The sequence below is a fragment of the Myotis myotis genome, unplaced genomic scaffold (genome assembly GCF_014108235.1).
Source record: "Myotis myotis isolate mMyoMyo1 unplaced genomic scaffold, mMyoMyo1.p scaffold_m19_p_13, whole genome shotgun sequence".
In the NCBI taxonomy this organism is placed as follows: Eukaryota; Metazoa; Chordata; class Mammalia; order Chiroptera; family Vespertilionidae; genus Myotis; species Myotis myotis.
Genome location: NW_023416317.1, coordinates 55,146,795 through 55,168,463, shown reverse-complemented (window position 1 = coordinate 55,168,463; position 21,669 = coordinate 55,146,795). Strand labels below are relative to the sequence as shown.

The 21,669-nt window shown below is 54.3% G+C and overlaps 1 protein-coding gene across 7 annotated transcripts in view; it reads left to right on the top strand.

Annotated features, from left to right (window-relative positions):
- The window catches only part of SUMF1 (sulfatase modifying factor 1), a 156,890-nt gene that overhangs the window by 89,683 nt on the left and 45,538 nt on the right, over window positions 1-21,669 (top strand). For all 7 annotated transcript variants that reach the window (XM_036333361.1, XM_036333360.1, XM_036333354.1 and 4 more), the window contains one exon: window positions 12,494-12,566. In XM_036333361.1, coding sequence (XP_036189254.1) covers window positions 12,494-12,566 — 73 coding nt within the window. The remainder of the gene's footprint in view (window positions 1-12,493; window positions 12,567-21,669) is intronic.

Sequence of the window (21,669 nt, the reverse complement as noted above, 5' to 3'; positions counted from 1 at the left end):
AGCTGGCCTTAGTGCGTCGTCTTTCAGGTGCCGCCCTCCGTCCGTAAGGCGCGGGGAGTTGTAGTCATACACGCAGTCTCTTGGCACCTTCTTGGCGCCCGTCTTTGGAATGTGGCACCTGTTATGTGTTCCATGAGGTCCTGTTCGTCCTCCTTCCTCCCCCTTCACGCGCTCCAGCCCCTTGACCTCACCTGCACGGAGCCACCCCAGGCGCTCCCTGGGCCATGTGCCGCACGTGGCTGCCTGTTCGTTCCCGTTGTGTGGCGTTGATTCCATTGCACGAATAAGCCTCGATCTGTCTGTCTGTCTGCCCTGTTGTTGATGGCATGTGGGTGGCTAGCTCTATGCAGAGGCCGTGATGACCATCACCCCGTGCTCTTGTGCACAAATACGTGTGCGTTTCTGTTGGGCAGAGCCCCACAGGAGGGGAAGTCCCGGGCCGCGGGGTGGAGGTTTTGATTTTGTAAATGCCGCCGAACGGCGTCTGAGCTTATACTTCCCGACAACAGCGTGGAAGCGTGGCTGTTCTCCAGCCTCCTCAGGCCTTGGCAGCAGCAGGCGGTTAAGTATTCTGGTAGCTCCGTAGTAGTACTTCATGATTAAAGTGTGAGAAGGAGACGACCCACCTCATTCTCCACCTTGATGGGTCCTGAGAGACCCAGGCCCCGAAAGCACAAGCCGAAGTGCCCAGCGCCGGGCAGACGACACACAGCGTTTCCGCAGGCCAGCCGCTCTCGGGGGCACTGACTCCGGGGTGCCCTGTCTATGTAAGGCAGTGATGGCGAACCTATGACACGCGTGTCAGAGGTGACACGTGAACTCGTTTCTTTGGTTGATTTTTCTTAAATGGCATTTAAATATATAAAATAAATATCAAAAATATAAGTCTTTGTTTTACTATGGTTGCAAATATCAAAACATTTCTATATGTGACACGGCACCAGGTGAAGTTAGGGTTTTTCAAAATGCTGGCACGCCGAGCTCCGAAGGTCCGCCGTCACTGATGTACGGTGTAAAGATCAAGAGTAAACACAAGTGTAGGCTGGACACGCCAGCCGTCCGCGTGGCTAACTGCAGCACCAGAGCCTCGATGCCTAGGGCTGGAGCCAAAAATCCTTCACACAGAATGACTTCAATTTCATATTGACTTAAAAAAAAAGAAAAGAAACGCCACACCTGGGATCCAGCTATAGATTTCAATCGACTTTTCCTTGTAATTTGAGACAAATTGAAATCTATGATAATGAACGTAACCAGGAAGGGAACATCTATTCTTGGCTTCTTTCAGGCACTAGAAATGATCGATTTGAAACTTTATTGGGTTTTTTTTTCCACGGTGGTGGCTTCCAGGGGGGCCTAATGCAATATTTCTGCTGGCTCCTGTGGGGAAAGAGAGGGAGGAGCTCGTTTCCGGTGAAGACAGGCCTGCTCGTTTGCAGATGTTTGCAGATGTTTGCAGAAGGCTGTCTTCTCCTTGTGTCCCCACAGGGTGGATGGAGAGGGAGGGGCAGCAACCTCTCTCGTGTCTCTTCCCTCATGACCTCATTTCCTCCGAAAGGCCCCACCTCCTAGCAGCATTACTTTGGGGGTTAGAATGACAACATAGGAATTTTGGGAGGACAAGCAGCAGTCCATACCAGTGATGCCACGTGCTGGGCCAGGGAAGGTTGTGGGAGGGAAGGATCTGTAGAGCAGGAAAAACAGTCCTATTTTGGCCAGCGTCAGATGGAAACGCCTGTAGACACAGGCGAGTAGGGAAGGTGGGTAGTGGGAGAGGTGTGTTTTGAGAGCCCTTGTCCTGTGGGTGGTATGTCAGACCATGACCCGATGCCGTCCTGCGGGAGAATGTATGGACGGAAAAGCAGACCAAAGGCAAGCGGTGCGGCACCTGCGCTTCAGGGACGGGGAAGAGGGAGGGAGCTGGTGACCGTGACAGAGGAAATGGCCAGGGAAATGCAGGGCAGCCGGAGAAGCCAAGGAAGGGTGGACAGCCATGCCCCACGCCGCTGGGGTCAGACCAGATAGGACGGAGATGACCTCAGGTGTGCAGGGGGGTGGCTGGGGGAGAAGGAAGCCTGTCGTAGAGGGTTCAGAGGAGACCTGGAGATGAAGCAGCAGAAATATTTACTAGGGACCTTTTTTCCAAGAATGTTGTTAAGATAGAGTAGGAAAGTGTGGATCAGTACGACTGGGGCTACACTGCAGTGACAAACGCCAGCTCACCTCTTGGTCACGTTATGTGTCAGGAGCAATGAGGCAGCGATGGCCCGGCACCGCACGCAAGCTGACAGCTCTCCCACCCCTGGACACTCCTCGCTGGGAGAGGAAGGAGTGGAAGCGGAGCTGTGCTGGGCAGGGTCTCCCATCTTCAGCTTGCACTTCCCCTACTCGACACTCCTTCACATCCTATTGGCCAAAGCTGGCGACACACTTACATCCCATTGGCCAAAGCAGGTTACACTCTGCCCTCGTTCATATCCCATTGGCCAAAGAAGGTGACACTTGGCCCCCCCGTTCACATCCCATTGGTCAAAGCAGGTAATCCCACGACAGGAGGCGCTGCACCTCACAGGGTAGTGGCTGGCCATGTGCCCTCATTTTCTAAGGAACAAGTAGTGACTACTTCACCACAACCTACCTCCTAACCCTACATGCACACATTTTTAATTTTACTTTATTTTTAAATATGTTTTTGTTGACTTGAGAGAGAGAAGGAAGGGAGAAGGAGAGGGAGAGAAACATTGATGGTTGACTCCTGCACGCCCCCTACTGGAGATGGAGCTTGCAACCTGGGAATGTGCCCTGACTGGGAGTCAAACCAGTGACCTCTTGGTGCACAGGTTGATGCCCAACCAACAGAGCCAGCCAGCCAGGGCACACACACTTTTTATTTTGATGGGTGATAAAACCATGTCTGCATGCTATTGAAAATATGCAGGAGAGAGACCCATTAATTATAGGAAAAAGTCAGAGGGCGAGGGGGGAGGCTTTTTAGGGGTAAAGACACTGACTTATTGACAGGAGGGAGGCACCGAGAGAGCACAGGTACTAAGGTTGGCAGGTTGGCTGTGTCTTTCACACCCAGCCTTCCTGTTCTGTCCACATTTTGGTTCTGTTCTGTCTTCCCAGTAACTCCCAAGAACAGGGCATCTGGGAGGTATATTTTCTGAAATGTGAATGCTTAGGCATCTTCTTTTGTTGCCTTCCACAAAGACAAATAGCTGAGTCCAGAATTATTTTTAAAAATCTCTGAATGTCTGGAGACATCACTAGGTTAAGGTTGCATCTGGGACACGGACGAACTCAGGGCTGGGCACCGGCTGTCTCCAGTTCATGCCTCACTCTCAGTACAACAGCCCTGCGCGTGCTCATAAGGAGGGCAGGCATGAACCCCAGCCATCACATGTTCGGGCAAATTTTTAATGGTTAATTTTAAATAAAAATTTAATTGATTTTAATTGTTTTTATTGCTTTTAGAGAGGAAGGGAGACAGGGAGAGAGATAGAAACACCAATGCTGAGAGAGAACCACCAGTTGACTGCCTTCTGCACGCCCCCTACTGGGGATGGAGCCCCAAATCCTGGGCATATGCCATGACCTTGAATTGAACCATGACCTCCTGGTTCATAGGTCGACACCCTTCCACTTAGCCACACCAGCCGGGCAATGGTTAATTCTTTAATACTTTAAATTATATCATCCGTTTTAGCTCTGGGAGAATTAAGCCCAATTCCCATGGATGAATACAGGGTGTGAAGAAAGGAAATAGATGACTCTCATAAGCATTTGCTGAGAGAATGAGGCCCTGGGAAACGCAGGGAGAGCAGGTACAGCTCCGAGCTCGCACGGGGACGCCGCGGCCTCTCTTTCGCGGCCAGATGAGGAGCAGTTACATCTCTGTTAGGGCGAGAAGGAGCCGTAGAGCCTGGATCTTCTAATGCTGCGTGTGTTAGGAACATCGATCTTCGTAATAACGTCTGCCAGCTGTAACATCTGAGGGATTTCACCCACCTGGGAGGGGATGTCCTTCTCCTCCAGCCTCTTTCCCTTCCCAGCGAGGGCATAGGGTGGGAATGGCAGTGAGAGGGATGAGGGCTTGCGCTTCGAGGCTTCCTGTGTAGCCGGCTGTGTCGCTCTCCCCTCGCCGAGCGGGCCTGTGGTGCTCACGTGTGTGACTTCCATGTAGGACGGCATATGGCATTTTTCAGCAGGTTCTGAGCGATGGAGATGCCACGTGTCTCCTCCGAGGACCATGTTCTTAATGATGAGAAACCCATTTTGACAAAGATTAAAAGTGACAGACAATTAAGCGGGAACATCAGCTGTCGGAATATCGCCTGTCCCTCATTTTTCTGAGTTTGGGAGAGTGTTTGGGAGCAAAGTCCCCAATTTCGTAGCCATTGCTCCTTAGCAGGCAAATTGGCAGGGATTTGAAAGTTCTGCCCAATAATTTTTTTCATCATTTCTTTAAAACAATCTTGGTTCGCCCAGCCGGCAAGGCTCAGTGGTTGAGCATTGATTTATGAACCTGGAGGTTATAGTTCGATTCCTGGTCAGGGCACATGCCTGAGTTGTGGGCTCAATCCCCAGTAGGGAGCGTGCAGGAGGCAGCCGATCAATGATTCTCTCTCCTCATTGATGTTCCTCTTCTTCTCCCTTCCTCTCTGAAGTCAATAAAAATTTATTAAAAAAGCACACCACGGAACATGAGTGGTTATAATACACGCGTGTGCAGAGCACCCAGGCACTGTGTGTGGGGGGTGGGGGTGGAGGAGCAGCTCCTCATTCCCTGGGACCGACTCTGGCTTGAACCTTGACCACCGCTGGTCGTTTTATCTGATGCGCTTAGACTGTTGCTCGGATCAACGCCACCGGCACCAGAAGCACGTGCGCCTGGAGATGGGGAGATGCCAGAATTTACCACTTAGATGTCAGTCTCTCCCGAAGAACTTCACGATGTCGTGGTGGGAAAGTTCCAGAAAGGTCACCCCGTGTCTGCGTCGAGGGAATTCTCAGCCCATGCCATCGTGTATAGTCAGAGGCTAATTGGACTACTTAGAAGATTCGGATTTTGTTATTGACGGATGTTATTAAGAATACATTTTGCAGAAAATATGCGAATATTATTTTTATTAATCAAGTGCCCATTTTAATGAAAACAGAAAGGGGACTTTCATGAGCGCATTCTGGGAGGATGTGCTGTGTGACCTGTGTTACATAGGTGGCCGTAAATCAGGATAAACAAATGAAAGCGGCGCATTTTTAGTGACACGAGTTCCGGGACAGAGGAATGGAAGTTGGAAAGTTCTGAATTAAGTCCGGCATTTGCATAGGCCGGGGCTGCTCATCTGAAAACAAAGCCGGGTTCGGTGAAACCTTGCCTTTTGTTAATTAGACAACTGCCAGCCTTCCAGCAGGAGTCATTAGCCACTGCGGTCGCCCTAAGGACGCACGTTTGTGATCCGGGGCCTTAGAGAGAAAACAGAGGGAAAGCCAGGCGGGCGGGCGGGAAGGTGCTTCTGTCTCTGCTTTAGATTCTCCAGTTCGTTCAAGTGAGAAACGTCGTGAATAGGGTCACTTAGGACAGAATGAAGCGGGAAGTGAGAAGAAAGCATCTCCGTGGCAGGCATGGGATTTTACAACAATTACCAAAAAGTAAAAAGTATTCAGAAATAGCTCTTTGTCCTGGCTGGTGTGGCTCAGGGGTTGAGCATTGACCTATGAACCAGGAGGTCACGGTTTGATTCCAGTCAGGGCACAGGCCTGGCTTGCAGGCTCGATCCCCAGTGTGGGGTGTGCAGGAGGCAGCCGATCCATGATTCTCTCTCATCATGGATTCTCTCTCCCTCCCCCTCTCCCTTCTCTCTGAAATCAATAAAATTTTTTTTTAATAAAAAAATAACTCTTGGTCATTTTAATGGTGACGGGAGACCAATGCGCCGCGGGGGCTCTAAGTGAGAGTGTGACCCACGCCGGTCGCCCCGTGTTGCTACAGACCGTGGGGCTCGGTGAGCGTCAGCCGTTCTCGCCGGTTCCCGCATGTTCGCGGCAGAGGCTGTGGACTGAGGGGGAGTTCCGCGATGCCATAGCTCGCGCTCCTGAGCAGCCGCCTCTCATGGTGACTGGGTTTCTTTCACTCCGAGGGTCTTTATGGTGGAGACGGTTGCATTTACTCCAGCGCCCGGGCAGGGCCTCTCTCTCCCTCCAGCTTTGCTTTCCTCGTGCTGCTCCTGCCCACGACGAGGGGGCCTGTATCCAGCCCCAGCCTGCGGGCCAGTTTCCCAGGACACTCGCAGCGTTGTCTCTGGGGAGCGCCGATGTCCCTGTGCACGGCACACATGCAGGGAGAGAGAGGGGCACAGGCCTGCTTTCTTCTGCAAAATAGAGGGTGTCCCCCAACATGTGTCCACACTTTCACAGCTGACACCTCACTTAATGTTCCCTCCTTTTTGGGGTGAACTGATTTAACATACTGGGGGAAGCCAGACTCAGCTTTGAACAAAGAGAATTTATCCTAAAATGCCCCTATACTTTCTTTTTAATGGGGATACATAAAAGATAGGGTTTACGGTACCAAGCCAGCAGCAGTCCATGAATTGAGGGCGCACAGATAGCGAACAGAATGACGCCTGGTGTTTGCGATGCCATTGCTTCACGTTATCAGCAGAGCCTGCTCATGAGTTTGAAAACAGACATTGACCAAAAAATACTATTCCTTTCTGTAGATCCTTTTACATTTTGAAAATGAACTGTATGTTAATAAACACTGACTTTATAAACATTCAAAGTACATACGCATTTTGGGGGGACACCTGTATATACAGCCAGGCTGTCCTGCTGCCCTCTGCGGCCTGGGCTTGTGGGAAGTGGTGTATAAACACAAAGAAGGAAGGTATCCCACGGACACGGGAGGTGCCAGCACCCAGAGATCGCAGCCGGTGGCCGAGGAGGTCGTGCCAAGGACAAATCGCTCTGACACATAGTGATGTGTGAACTGCCCCGCGGCAGCGCTGCAGATGTTGCTGTTACTGTCCATCGCGTTCACAGTGGGAGCTCTGGGGCGTGCTCTGGGATTGTTCAAGGGACCAGGCTCTGTTTTCCCTCCTAACACGCTTCTCCCCTTGCCCGCTCCTCTGCACCCTCTTCCCTGCACCCCCTTCCTCTCTACACACCGTGACGTGCTTTTGGAACCAGAGGCAAGGACACGGTGCTTTGCACATAGGAGCCACCGTGGACGCTGCGCGCGAAGGTTCATGCCTGGGTGATGGTGGTAAGAAGCTTGGGGTCCAGTCCTGGCTGTGCTCCTTGTGAGTCTCTCCCCAGGCAGCGCCGCCGCCTCCCTGGGCCCCTGGCTCCTAACGTGCTGGTGAGGGTGTGAGCCTTGGTCGTCCATCTGGGCTCCCAGCCATGAAGCCAGGCGGCGACCGCGGCCGGGGCAGGCTCCACAGCGGCCCCATCGGAGTGGTAATCGGCGGGGCTGTCATTAGGCCCCTCGTAATGGCTTCCGTAAATGTGCGACTTAAATTTATTTAGTTCCGGGGGTTCTCTGAGCAGCCATCGCTGTATTTCATGCGGTGATTTCTATAAACTAGAAATGCCGTTTTTCTTTTCAGCCCAAGAATTGCAATGAACTGATTATTCAAAACCAAATTTAATCAAGTGCACTTATTTCCCTCCTTTGGCAAGTGTGTGCGCCCTGGGCCCTGCAGAGAAACAGGACGTTGCCGTGAGCTTGGCTGCGCGGCGCTGAGAGATGGGCCGCCAGGATTTACTGCTCATTTGGCTGTTGAGCCTGGCAGGGCCTCCCATGATGACATTTCATGTCTGGGCTTGGCTTTGAACTGCAGCTTTCCTGCGAGTCTGCCACATGCACTCCCCGCCCAGCGGGCCCCTTGGCGGAGGAGGATCGGCAGGTGGCGGTGGCGCAGGGCGGCTCGTGGGTCCGTTGCGCGCGCGGTGACTTAGGCTGGGTGTGTGCGTGCTCGCGGTGTCCACGTGATCGCCTCTGACCGTGGCCTTGAAAACCCAAGGAGATGGTAAAAATAAAACACAGACCCCTAGTGTAACAGCCTCGGGGAAGAGTAGGCACTCTGGCCGAAGTTAAAGAACTGCCGGCGTTTGCCAGAGTAGATGACGGGAAAATGAGAAATTGGTTGATCTTTTAGAGCCAAAAGGTGTTAAGAGCATGAGATGGAGTGTTAAGAGCTCCCAGTTGCCTGTGCCCGAGTCCTGGCATCACTACCGGCTGCCGGGGCTACCCTGGGGATAACTGAACTCTCGGAGCCTCCGTGTTCCCGTCTGGCCTGTGAGGTTGGGAGTGACAGGGATGGGAAATGGGAAGGATGGTGACCGCGTTTCCCAGACCCGCTGTGAGATGATGCCCGTTGCCTCTGAGAAAGAGCTCCTCCCTCTCGACCTCCGTCACCATCAACTCGGTGCAGGTGCGGTGAAGAATGGCTGCACAGACTCCGCGGACGGAGGTGACCCCATTCGCCAAGGCGAGGCTTAGGGACCAGGGAGCTGTTCTCTTCCCACCGTCCACAAGTCTTGTATGGAGTTTGCTGCGTCATAGGATCCCATCCCCCACGTCCTCCCCCCCCCCCCCCCCCCGGAAACGGAGTCATAATAATAAAGGAACAAGGCCTCCATGACCAGGATGTGGTCAGACAGACTCAAAGATATGCAAGGTCTCTTTCAGCATAAAAGTCTGTGCTTTGGGGTCTCTTCACATTCAAAAATGTCGGTTGTCATCTTCTAACACCCCCAGGAGCTCTGTGATGACCTAACCGTGACCTCTGGTTTGGGGTGCGAGGCCTGCGTGTGGAGGAGTCTGGAAAGGCAGCCGGAACCCATCCTCCACGGCCCCCTGCAGGCTCAGGACCCAGCCCAGCCCGAGCCCCAGAGCCGAGAGGAAGGAGAGAAGGTTTTCTGGGATAACGTGGCGGACGCCTCAGTAGCACGAGAGCGTTCATGCTTCGGGGTGGCCTCTGCCGGGGATCCTCATCCTCAGCTGATGCCTAAAGGCATCTCCTCTCATGCTAAGACTTTGTGTCCATGTCTGCTCCAATCGTCAGACCTTACAATCGAGGCATTGTTCATCCTTGCAATTGCCTGGGAGGCAATGGTATCAGCGTCAAAAAGAAGGTTCCAGTAGAGACGCTTATGTGGGGGCTGAGCACACAGTGGGTGGACAAGGGGTGCTCAGGCGGATATCGAACGACCATGCTGTGGCTTTTTCCAGCACCAGCTCTCCCGGCAGGAGCGGAGCCACACAGGAGACCCCAAGGAGGGGAGTCCGAGGATTCTACCTCCGACCTGCGTTTCTTTGTCTTGCATTTCCTGCTGGTGACTGAGGTTTCACAGCATCTGGCCTCTCGCAGATGTGCCTCCCCCTCCCTTCTCCATGGGCTGTGTTGCCGGGAAGTTTCTGAAATAGGCGGGAGCGTTCCTCCTCCCCCCATCCACCCCCCAGCTCCTGACTAAACTGTGCTCTGATGCTCCCCGCCATTTGGAGCTGCAGTCACCACCCTCCCATCAAGGTGACAGTGGTGACGGCACGCCCCACGGCTGCCACTCTTCCCACCCACCCGGTGTCAGCCTGGCAGGGGCTCTGAGGGAGAGGCAACACCAGGTCACCCCTGCATGTGGGAGACGCTGCGGAGCAGATACCTGCAAGGGTGAGGCGGGGGAGCGAGGGGCCGGGAGTGCTCATCTCGGCGGGACTCCCTGAATTCTGTGCCCCGTGACCCTATGTGATCACCATTGGCTCCCTCTGGCGTGTTCCTTAATTGTCTTGCTCACGAGCAAGAATCATAATTTGGAGTCTGGAAGTGAATGAAGAGTGTACAGATCTGAGTTCACTGATAAATTAGTTTCATGAGAATTTTCTATTTTCCCTTCTCTCTCTCTGTCTTCTTCGATCACTGTACTGTTTATTTAAAGCTATTGAATTTCATTGATTCTAAGGTGAGTTCCGCCCCGCCCCCCCATCTCCCTCTGCAGTAGGGACATGCCTCATGGTTGGGGTGTCTCATGGTTGGGGTGTTTCACAAATGTCCTCTCTTTCTCTGAGGCGCGTGCAGGGCACTGAGAGGGGATGATCTCTCAGAGGTGGTGACAGCGGGCGTGGTCTTGGCTTTGTGCTGCGTCTGGGGCAGACATTTCCTCATCCAGTCCTCACCGGGCTCCATTGATTGAGTAATCGATCAGCGCATTTTTCTTAACTAATACTTCCTGAGCTAATATAATTAATCATCAGAATTAGTATGTATCGAGCAAGTCCTTTCCAGACCCTCTCCGCACTTCAGATGCCCGGGAGGGAGCTGTGGATGCTATTTCACTTCGTAGGTCGGCAGAATAGAATTGGCGTTCGGAGGTGAAGAAGCTCGCCAAGGTCACAGGGTTGGTGGAAGCAAGGCAAGGTCAAAGGCAGGTCCCGGCCCCCAGCGCCCCCACTGTGAACCCCACCCGACAGCGCCTCAGATGTTCACTGTGGGTGCAGTCAACGTGGGTGAAGGATGGTAGCATCCACAATAGGCTTTTACAAACCCCGAATCCAATCCCAGCCTAATTACAGCAAATGCAAACTCTCTTATATTTGCATTTAAAGGTGTAGAACCCCGGTAAAATACACCCTTAAAAGCGCACTTAAAAAGGCATTAACCAATCAAACAGTGAGCGGCGTTGCCAGGTGGCACCGTTTCCCTCCATTGGGGCCAAGTAAGGGCGGGGTCGGAGTTCACACTCACCCCGCCGGAAGGACAGCTGTCCACGCCACGTGGGAAAGCAAACGCAGCCCACGAGCCTTTATCCCGAGATCTAATTCTGAGCGTCTAACTGATTAAGGAAAATACCATCCAGACCCAAGGGGGTTTTAAGACATCGCGTAGTAACAGTTTATGATGTGGGGCCTCTGAGTTGGTAGCTCATGAACTCGGGCCAATGCCGCCCCCAGAGAGCTCCAGTTTCACAGGCAAAGGCCTGCACATCGGGGCTAGGAATGCATTGGGGTTGAGTCTGTCATTTTGTTATTGCCGTGATTCCTGGCCGATGAACCCCAATAGGAGGGTCTGGGGGTGAGCCGGGGCTGCCCGGAGCCCCAGAGCTGGTGAGGAACGGGCACTCATAGCCCGACCACCTGGCTCCAAGCTCGGGAGCGAAGGTCACGCCTCACTCAGCCTCTGCAGGAATCCGCCTCCTCGGCTGGAAGTGCAGGGTGAGGCCGGGCCTCGAGGAGGCCTGCCAAGCCCGAGACCCTTCTCCCAGACACGCTGTTTCAGGCCTGAAATGGACACCTGCCGTTCGTAACTAGCTGTACTCACCTCGGCTTCTAGCAAATACCACTCAGTTCCCCGGAGGGAGCTTTCGCCTTCACTCTTCCCGGCAGAATCTGGGGGGAGATGGGAGGAGGGGGAGGAGGAGGAGGAGGCAGGGGACCCAGGACCAAGCTGGGCTCACAGTTCATTCTTGGGTCACAGTGCTTGGCTCAGGCCTTCGATCCTGACCTTCAGGGAGAACATGGACTCAGGACTCTGGCTTTGCACTTGAACCCGGGAGGGGGTGGGCAGTCCCCTCGTTGGTGGCAGTCACCCAGGTGCCACTGGGGAAGCTGGGGATTAGCCAGCAGGATAGAGCAGAGCCCAGAGAACACAGGACCAGGTCCCGGTGACGTTTGGTTGTCCCCTGAAGCCACCCCACCTGAAGCCTGGCCTTGGTGAGCCCTTGGGTTCCCTTTTTGGGGTTCAGTTTTTGGTTACTGGCCACCACACGCAAAGACGCGATTATGATTCTTTTTCTTTTGGCACAAAGCTTCCGAAATCTTACTGAACAAGCAATTTCTTCCCGGTCAGGCCCGGCCAGCGGGCATCAGGCCTTGAATCATCCCTAATGATTGTGGGAGAAAAGGCACCTCATTCATCACGTGATAAATATCAGCTAAGTGGCACGAGGAGACTTCAGGACTCTCTCCTGCCAGGTTTCCGGCCGCTCGTGAGTCTGCAGAAGATGCTAATGGCTCATCGTCAGTGTGCGGTTCAGGGCCGGGATGTCTGTGGCTTCCACTGACCACTTGCTGCTGTCCCCTCCGTCTCGTAATTGCATTTGAACTTTGAAGCCAAACATCATTTCGGTTCAGACAATGTGAATTGATGGGATGAATCATCAGTGTGCTTTTACATGAGTCATTATATTTCCTTGAGTCCCAGAGTTTTAGGGCTGGGAGAGACCGTCAGAGAACCCAGCCCCCCTCATTTAGTTGCGGGGGTTGGCGGAGATGTTGGTAGAGGCGCGAGGCTGTCAGGGCTGGAACGAAGGTCTCCTGACCTCCAGCTGAGAGGACTTTTGCGCAGGGCCTCCCCTGACCGGTGCTGCCATGTGCCATGAATACCAATGAGGAAAGCCCGAGAGGCCTGGTAGAGAGGGCAAGACCTTGTGATGAAAATCCATCTCCCTCAGCGGCTCATTCTCATTCCTGCCACCTCTGTGCTTTTTCCAGGTTCAGGCTCAAGGTCAGACAGATGCCGCAGGAGCCGATCCAGCTGGGAAACCCACCCGGAAGTTCAGACAAGGTAGGAGACAACCTAGGCGCCTTTCCCCAGAGAGTAAGGAATTTGGCACGGGTTTTGGTACCCAGAAAAGAATTATCACAAGTCGCAGAGGATTCTGGAGTTTTCTTTGTAGTCGGTCGATCCATAGTTCTGCCGGGCAGTCCTGTAAGAACTGTAATTTGTGTCTTTAACCCCCGAGCATAAGATGACAATTATTCATTATGCTCTGTAAGTTTGTCTGTTTCTTCATTTCATGATCCCTTGTGCACCAAGATTTTTTTCTTTTCTTTTCTTTCTGAATTTCATTTTGCCCGGGGTTTATTGAGAAAGAATTGACATGCGTGACTATGTAAGGGTAAGGCACACAGCACAGTGGCTTCGGACATACACTGTGAGATGATGACATGAGAAGTTAACACCCTCATGAAGATGAAGGCAAAGAAAAGAAAAAGTATTCTCCTGTGATGAGAGCTCTTGGGATCTGCTCTCTGAAGAACTTTCCTATATGCCCCGCAGCAGCGTTAGCCGTGGGCACCAGGTTGCACGTTACCTCCCGAGGCCTTATTTGTCCGATAGCTGGAATCTGTGCCTTTGGACCACCTTCCTCCAGTTGCCCCTCCTCGCATCCCCCCACATCTCTTTCTCTCTCTTTCTCTCTCTCTCTCATGCGTTTGGTGGACTCTTTTTTTAATTAGGTTCTCCATGTAAGTGAGATCATACAGTATTTGTCTTCTGTCTGACTACTCTCATCTAGCATAATGCCCTCAAGTTCATCCATGTTGTGACAAATGGTAGGATTTCCTCATTTCTTTATGGCTGAATAACAGTCCATTGTGTAGGGGTGTGTGTGTGTGTGTGTGTGTGTGTGTGTGGCACAGCTTCTCTAGCCATTCATCCGTTGATGGTCACCTATGTTGTTCCTACGTCTTGGCTATTGTAGGTAAGGCTGCACTGGCCCGGGGGTGCACCCAGACTTGAATTGGCGATGAGGGAGAAGACACATTTACTGTGGGGCCACTGAGCTCATTGTACACTGAAGCCACTCAGCCGTGAGCAGACGGCAGCCACTTGGTCCTCAGCTAATTCCCCGTTGAGGGTTCGGGTGCTCTCCCTTCCCTGCTCCCCCCCGGCCCCCCTCGGGAACTGAATTTGTACGCTGTTGTCAGGGATGAGTCAGAAATGAGAGATCCGAGGAGAATCAGGGGGCCGATGGGAGACTTCGAAGCTCGGCTCCTGCTCTGGATTTATGGGGACGCCTTTTTGAAGGTGGCTTTCCCGCTAGGGGCACATCCCCAAGGTCGGCTGCCTGGCCTCTCGGGGGCGGGGGCAGGAGGAACATTAGCAGACGCCGCCCCTTGGAGACGGGCATGCGTGAATGGCAGCCCTTTCCCGTGGTCTCTGGAAACTGTGACTCACGCTGCGACCCCGCAGGGCAGCTTTGAAGACGGGGGTGTAGGCTGAGAGTTCTCACCCGGGATGCACTACTTCCCGGGGCGCCCCTCATGCACATTTAAAAAATTTACTTTTATTGATTTCAGAGTGAAAGGGAGAGGGAGAGGGAGAGCTAGAGACATCAGTGATGAGAGAGAATCATGGATCGGCTGCCTCCTGCACGCCACCCACTGGGGATTGAGCTGGCAACGTGGACCTGTGCCCTGACCGGGAATCGAACTGTGACCTCCTGGTTCATAGGTCGGTGTTTAACCACTGAGCCACGCTGGCCGGGCCCATCATGTACGTTTTTGTTCAGACTTCTCCTCACTCTCTTCCTCGTTCACAAGTCCAGCCGTTCCTCATTCCCTCGCTCCACGCAGTCCCCTCTCCTCTGACTCCCCACAGAAGTGCCTGCTTCCTGCTCTCCAGCTGAGAGCCCTTCTGCTCTGTGCCCCAACATTTCCTCTGTGGCGAGTGGCGGGCACTTAAATCAAGGGTCCTCTTCTGACTCCACTCAGGCGGCCAAGACCGGGAGGCTCCTCCTGCCCCCGTGGGCCTGAGAGGAGGTGACCATGTGGGTGCCCTCGCTGGAACCCTGCCCGGCACACAGTACACACCCAGTAAATACTTTTCCAGGCATTTCCGGTGATGTGGAACTTTATTTATAGCATGCGCATTTTGCCTGAAAGTCAGGAAGATCCTTTGTGGGAACTGTCCTAGGAAACGACCCATCCCAGTAAGCCCATCGCCGGGGAGGGTCACACTCATCAGGTCCCGGCCCCATGGCTCCGCCAGAGCCTGGCTTCCTGCTGATTGACATTCCGAGGAGGCGTGTGGAGTGAGGCCTGTAGCCCGAGCTCTGAGCCGGAGACGTGGGGACGTGTCGGCTGAATTTATAGCCGTGAATTTAAGTGGGTTTTGAGGATTCTGGATGTGAGAGCCGGGTCTCTCCAGATTAATTTTTCTCTCCGTGGCAGCCATCCTGCTGAGCCAGGGCCCGGGTTAACGCGTCCGCACGGGAGCGGCGTGCTCTGGCATTTGAAAGGATGGCGATGGATGGTGTCTGTCTGGACACAGTGCTCGGCCACACGATGAGGGAAAAGACCAGGTCCCCTGTGTTTTGAAAACAAAATGCCTTTTTTCAGGAAGAGAAGACATGGGCTGGGGAGGGGAGGCCTGTGGATTGCTGAGCACGAGGGTCCGGGCAGGCGCTGGGCTGCAGCAGAGGGAGCCCACACGTTAGAGCAGCCGAAGCAAGACTTGCACAGTCAGACAGCGTCTGACACGGCCCTCATCCTCCACGGCCGAGGGCAGGGGGCCGCAGGCGTTCCCCGGGGATGCAGGTGGGACAATTTGGGGGAAAACTTACGTTTTCCCATTTCTTCGTCTTTTTAAAATATATTTTTATTTCAGCGTGGAAGGGAGAGAGAGAGAGACAGATAGACAGACAGACAGACAGACATCAATGAGAAAGAATCATTGCCGAGTGGGAGTCGAACTGTGACCTCCTGGTTCATGGTCGACGCTCAACCACTGAGCCACGCTGCCGGCCGTTTTCCCATTTCTGACATTCAGGAGACCTGAGTTCTAGTCTCAGCTCCTCCACCCCTGGGAGATCTCAGCCACGCCGATACCTTTGCCTGGCCTCACTGTCTCCCTCTGCAAAGGAGGGGCTTGAGCTCCGTGGTGTGTGAAGGTTTCTGCACCTCTCCTTTGAGGAGACCTGCAGAGGTGGCCCCTCATGGGGACCAGAACTGGTTGCATGTCACGGGGAAGAACGTGCCCCACGCGGAGTCCGTAAGACCACGGCTCCTGCCGTGCCTCCCTCTGAGCAAGCCTCCCACGCACACGCAGGGCTGCCAGGGGCTGAGTCGTGTCCCCCCAAATGTGTATGACAACGTCCTAACCCCAGGACCTCAGAATGTGCCTGTATTTGGAGACAGGACTTCTAAAGAGGTAGTGAAATTAAAATGAGGACATTAGGGTGGGCCCTAGTCTGATCTGACAGAACCTACTGTGAGCAGATATCACTGTTACAATCGGAAGCAGAAATGCCATTTGTAGGTTGAATGGCAGATGGGACCCAACGCCCACGGCCAGTCAGAATACATTTTGGTGGCCTGGCCGGTGTGGCTCAGTGGTTGAGCATTGACCTATGAACCAGGAGGTCACAGTTCAATTCCTGGTCAGGCCACATGCCCCAGTTGTGGGCTCGATCCCCAGTGTGGGGTGTGCAGGAGGCAGCCGATCCATGATTCTCTCTCATCATTGATGTTTCTCTCTCTCCTTCTCCCTTCCTCTCTGAAATCAATAAAATATAATAAGAACGAAAGAAAGAATACGTGTTGGTGGCATGAGCCCTGTTATAAGTGTGCGCTGTTCTAACAGGAGGGAACCGACAGGGGAGCATGTGTTTCTATGAATATTCATGGTGTCCTGTTTTCACAGTTTCATGAGTAAAACAGGAGCAGGTTAAACTAACTTGCCCCTTAGAAGACAGGACGTCATGTATTTTACATGAAGGTCTTTGCAGATCACAAGGACCCGGGATCCAGCAGAACACCCTCCCCGTCAGGCTCTCCGGAGGCTGTCCGGCCCGAGCTCCGTCTCCGGGTGACTTACGGGAAAGTGGAGATTAGATCGCACGGGCATCGGCACCAGTCTCTGCTCTGGGCGGTGGGGGCAGCGCTAGGCACAGATGGAGGAGGATTAAAATGTGAGGCCAGCCTTAAGGATGACGAGTGAGCGAGGCGGCACTTTTCCTTTTCCCGGAGCCGTGGCGTCAGCCCCGCCCACATGACGAAGCCTCGAAAGGTCCTTGAAAGATGCTCCCGAGGCCAGGAACCTTGCCTTCCCCTTGCTCCCCTCTCAGGAGAGGATGGAGCCACCCTGCCAGCGAGATCCACACGTCCCGGGGCCTCCGTGGCCAGGAGGGCCCAGGGGCCCAGGAGCCGGGCAGTGGGTGTGGGAATCCTAGCTCAGCACCTGTGGCTGCGAACGGCTGCTCCCCCACCTGACAAATGGGGCGCTTCCCGCCCGATTAATACTGCAGGCTGCCGAGACGGCAGGGCCAGGGGCTCCCACAGCCGAGCAGCCACATGCTCTGCGTAATGTGTGGGATCCACTCTGCCCCCCACCCCCGCCGCCCACCATGAACTAATTAACTGATCACTGTTTCCTTCTGCAGCTTGTTTGTGTGGAGTTGTTGTCACAAACTTTTTTTTAAAATACATTTTTATTGCCCTGACCAGTTTGGTCAGTGGACAAAGCGTTGGCCTGTGGACTGGAGGGTCCCAGGTTCAATTCCAGTCAAGGGCATGTACCTGGGTTGTGGGCACATCCCCAGTGGGGGGTGTGCAGGAGGCAGCTGGTCGATGTTTCTCTCTCATTGATGTTTCTAACTCTCTATCCCTCTCCATTCCTCTCTGTAAAAAATCAATAAAATATATATATTTTTATTGATTTCAGGGAGAAAGGGAGAGGGAGAGAGAGAGAAACATCAATGATGAGAGAGAATCATGGATCGGCTGCTTCCTACACACCCCACACTGGGGATGGAGCCCACAACCCGGGCCTGCGCCCTGACAGGGGATCCAACTGTGACCTCCTGGTTCCTAGGTGGGCGCTCAGCCGCTGCGCCACGCCGGCCGGTGTCACAGACGTTGAGTCGTCACCCTTTCCTTTCCTTTCTTCCACTCACTGCTGTTTCCACGTCTCCATCTTGGGGTGGGGTCTCATGGACCCCGTGTGCTGTGCCGTGGTGCTCCCCCTTTGCTCCATCCCCCCCGTCTGCGCCAAGTGCCAAGGGCACTCTTGGGCTGTTCTACCTTTTGATCTGGATTTCGCTTGCAGACCATTTGACCACGGAAAACCAGACACCTTGGTCGTGTCGGCCCCGAGCTCCAGGTCTGCCTCCCTGGCGGTGGGGTTTCGGGACGGTGCTGGCACCTCGAGGCCGAGTATCCACTTTTCTCCTCGCCCATCACCCACCGAGGGCAGCGGTGCCCACCTCCCTGTGCGCAGGAGGATGACGTGTCAATGATCCGTGTGAAGCTCCTGGCCGGGGCCTGGAGACACGGTAGCGGTTTTTTAGGAGTAAGAGTTTTCATATCATTTTATTTACGTGTAGATGCCATACAATGTTGAATTAGTTCCAGGGGTACAGCATAGTGATTCGATATTTTTGAACCTTACAATGCGGTCACCCCACTCGTTCTAGCAGTCATCTGTCACATGATGAGACATGTTCCTCCCTCTCGACTCTTTCAAAAGCCACCGTAGTAGATGGCTTACCTCTCCCCCATGACCACCCTCTTCAGTTTCTTCGATGCATTAAAATGCTACTTAATTCAGGACAGCTCCCTTCCCAGGATGAAAGGTGCCTTGTCCGTTTAATCTCGGGGCGGGGGGTGGGGTGGGGGCGAGGAAGGCCCCGCAGAGGGGAGAGCCCACAGCCACCCGCTCAGGTGCCTGTTCCGGCTCCGCTCCCAGGGCGTGTATCACCGGACACAGGGGCGTGTCGGGGGCCAGCGCGCTTGTTGCACACAGTACCCCCTCAGTGCGCTCGTTTCCAGGATCTCCGATGCCACCCGCTCAGCTTCCCGATCACACGAACGTCACTTGTTCCCGTTTACGCGTTGGAGCTAAGCACTGAGTTGGTCGCTCGTTTCACGCAGCCTCCCCGGGTTTGCTGCTGAGGCAAGAACGAGGCCGAACCGCCCCCGGAAATGGTTACGGAGGTCATTTCCTGAGCACGAGCGGGGGGAGTACGGGGAGCTTGGCCTGATGGCCCTGGCCCACGTGGCTCAGGTGGTTGGGCCTTGTCTCATGCGACAAAGAGTCGTCCGTTCAGTTCCAGGTCAGGGTTGCAGGCCCAGGGTGCAGGCTGGATCCCGGTAGGGGGCGTGCAGGAGGAGCTGATGCATGTTTCTCTCTCTCTCTGTCTCTCTCTCCCTGTCTCTCCCCTTTCCCTCTCTCTAAAATCCAATAGCCTGAGGTGAACAGTTTCAGTGTGCCCCTCACAGATGCCCAGCAAATAACGCTTCTGAAGGGAGAGAGGAAATTGTGTCTTAGGCCAGAGAGAAGCCCCCGTGTCGTCTCCCAGAGCTGTCCTCCGCGGTCACCCTGCCTTCCCCCATGCCCTCTGACCCCCGGCCTCCGCCCTTCTGCAGATGGAGGGAGAGGACACTGGAAGCGAGGGGCCCCATCCCCCAGGATCTGCAGTACAGAGTCCCCTAGGACACACCACGGTCCCTGCCTGTGGGGGTGCCGTGCACTTGACATTGGCACCCTCAGGTCTCCGAGTTCTGCACGGACCCCGTGCAGTTCTTGCTGCTACTTGTGCTGGCCGCGCCATCTGCTTATTCTCACCTGGGTTCCCGCCGTGGGTCCAGACGGGAGCAGCTGGGGCCGGGAGGAGGCGGGAAGGGAAGGCACCTCCCTCCCAGGTCGGACAGGTCCCGCAGAGACTCCGGCGGACTCGTTCCCGCTCTGGGTGTCAAGTCTAACAACCGCCTCTAGAGAAGCATTTCCCTCCAGCTAATCCCTTGTGAATATTAACAAAGAAATTCTCTGCAGCAGGCGAGAGGGAAGGAAGCAAGCGGAGGAGACGCATCCGCTGTGGGCAGGAGGCATGGGGAGTGGCCAGGTTCCGTGTCAATGACTAGAAAGGCAGGAGGCATGGAGTTCCGGGCTCCGAGGAGGAGAAGGAAATGCCGGAATATGGATGCGGGGTGGGAGGCAAGCTCCCAGCAGGCATCGGGTGTGGGGTCCCCAGCGAATAAATGGACGACTGGATAAATAAACACCCAACATTGGGCGAGAGGATAACGGACGCTGGTCCTGTTGGTTTGAGGAATGGTGACCATTCCTCTCTTAACCCCACCGTCCGACGAGAAAAACAGACAAACATTGCATTTGCTTCGATGGTCACGACATCTGTTGACTTGGTCATGAACTAATGGGCACATTTGGGAATGCCCATTTTAAAAGACACGGCTCCAAAAATAACGTTGTCACTTAGGTTGGAGCCAGGTTATAGCCCTGAAGGCTGCCGGGAGCAGCAGGGAGAAGGGAAATTAGAGAGTGACTGTGTTCGTCACCTTCCTGGGGAAGGTGCAGCCGCCGCCATCAGCCAGGACTCCTCTGATGTGGCGTCACCTGGTCTGACTTACCGAGTTAAATGAAGCGCAGACGAGGGCGTGCGTGGCAAGGGGGATGAGCACCCTGCCATCTTGCTTTCTAGCAACCAAAATCCAACCAATTAGCACAGACCAGGGAAAAATCAGCTACGATATTGTATTAGAGGAGAAGTTAGAAGAGCTGTTTCTCCCCAAAACTGGCCTTGCGCGAGGTAGTGACGACCCTGGAGGGAAGTGGCTGCTCTCCTCCATCTCCTCCCTGGCATCCGAGTGCCCACCCTGCTCAGTGAATGTGGTCTGAGGGCGCCTCTCCCTGCCCGGGCCCAGAGCTGCAGGTCGCTCCCCTCCTCCTCGAGCAGCTCAGCGGGAGTTTGGCGGGTGGCTCGCTGCTCTCTGCAGATATTTGAAGATAAGAACCCGCACAGGAATCCCCCCAAAGTCGCCCCAAGCAGCTCCGATTCTGTGTGTCCCCACCTGGCGTTCCCTGGGCAGTGCCACCGGGGGCAGTATCGCCTGGTGCTGGAACTGACCGAGCTAAGGCCCTGAGGATGGAGCATGTTCGGGAGCAGGGTTAGGTGAGCTGGGTGTGGAACTGCTGGACCCCTTCTGTGCACGGCAGGCAGGGGATCTGACCTGGCCGGTCCCACTCTTCCCTCCCTGGCCCAGCGTGGCTTTCCTCACCAACAAAGGACGGCCATGGGGAGAGATGCTTCGAGCTCAGGCACTAGTGGTATTGAAAGCCATGGTCTGCCTTTCTAAGTGAGTCATGGGACAAGGAATTGACTAAAGAAAGAAACCCGCCCGGCCAGCGTGGCTCTGTGGCTGAGCATCGACCTATGAACCAGGAGGTCACGGTTTGATTCCATGTCAGGGCACATGCCTGGGTTGCAGGTTCAATCCCCAATAGGGGGCGTGCAGGAAGCAGCCGATCAATGATTCTCTCTCATTATTGATGTTTCTCTCTCTCCCTTCCTCTCTGAAATCATATATATATATTAAAGAAAGAAACCCTCCAGCCAGCCTCGCCCTCGCTGCTTCCTGCCTTTCCCTGGTGGTGCTCAGTGGCACCTGCTCGCGCCCACTCCTCTCCCAGCTCAGGCTCCTGGTGCGACCGCCTGCAGGCCTGGCAGCAGGTGCCATTGGGAACAGCCTACTGCGCTCCTCCGCTTTATCAGTCTCGTTTCCAATGAGTCCTTTCGCCTCTAGTTACACCGTGAGGCCCACCCCACCCACCGTGGAACCGGCCTCCTACCTAAATCCGCCTCCTGTTCTGTTTCTCACACACATTTCCCAGGAAACACCTAATCCTGCGAAAGCCTCCCTCTCTCTCTGGTACTTGGATGGAACGTGCCAGCTGCCCAGAAGCCGCTCTGTCTTCTGTCCATCACCTGCAGGGGCCTCCACACCCAGATGGGCTAATACGGGTCTAAGCAGATAGACAGCTGTTAGCAAAGGAACAGCACAGACTGCATCTGGAATACTACTAACTGTGATTGACACTCCGCTGGGGCCCGTGGCTACTGCTATAATATCAGATTTTAACAAACCCT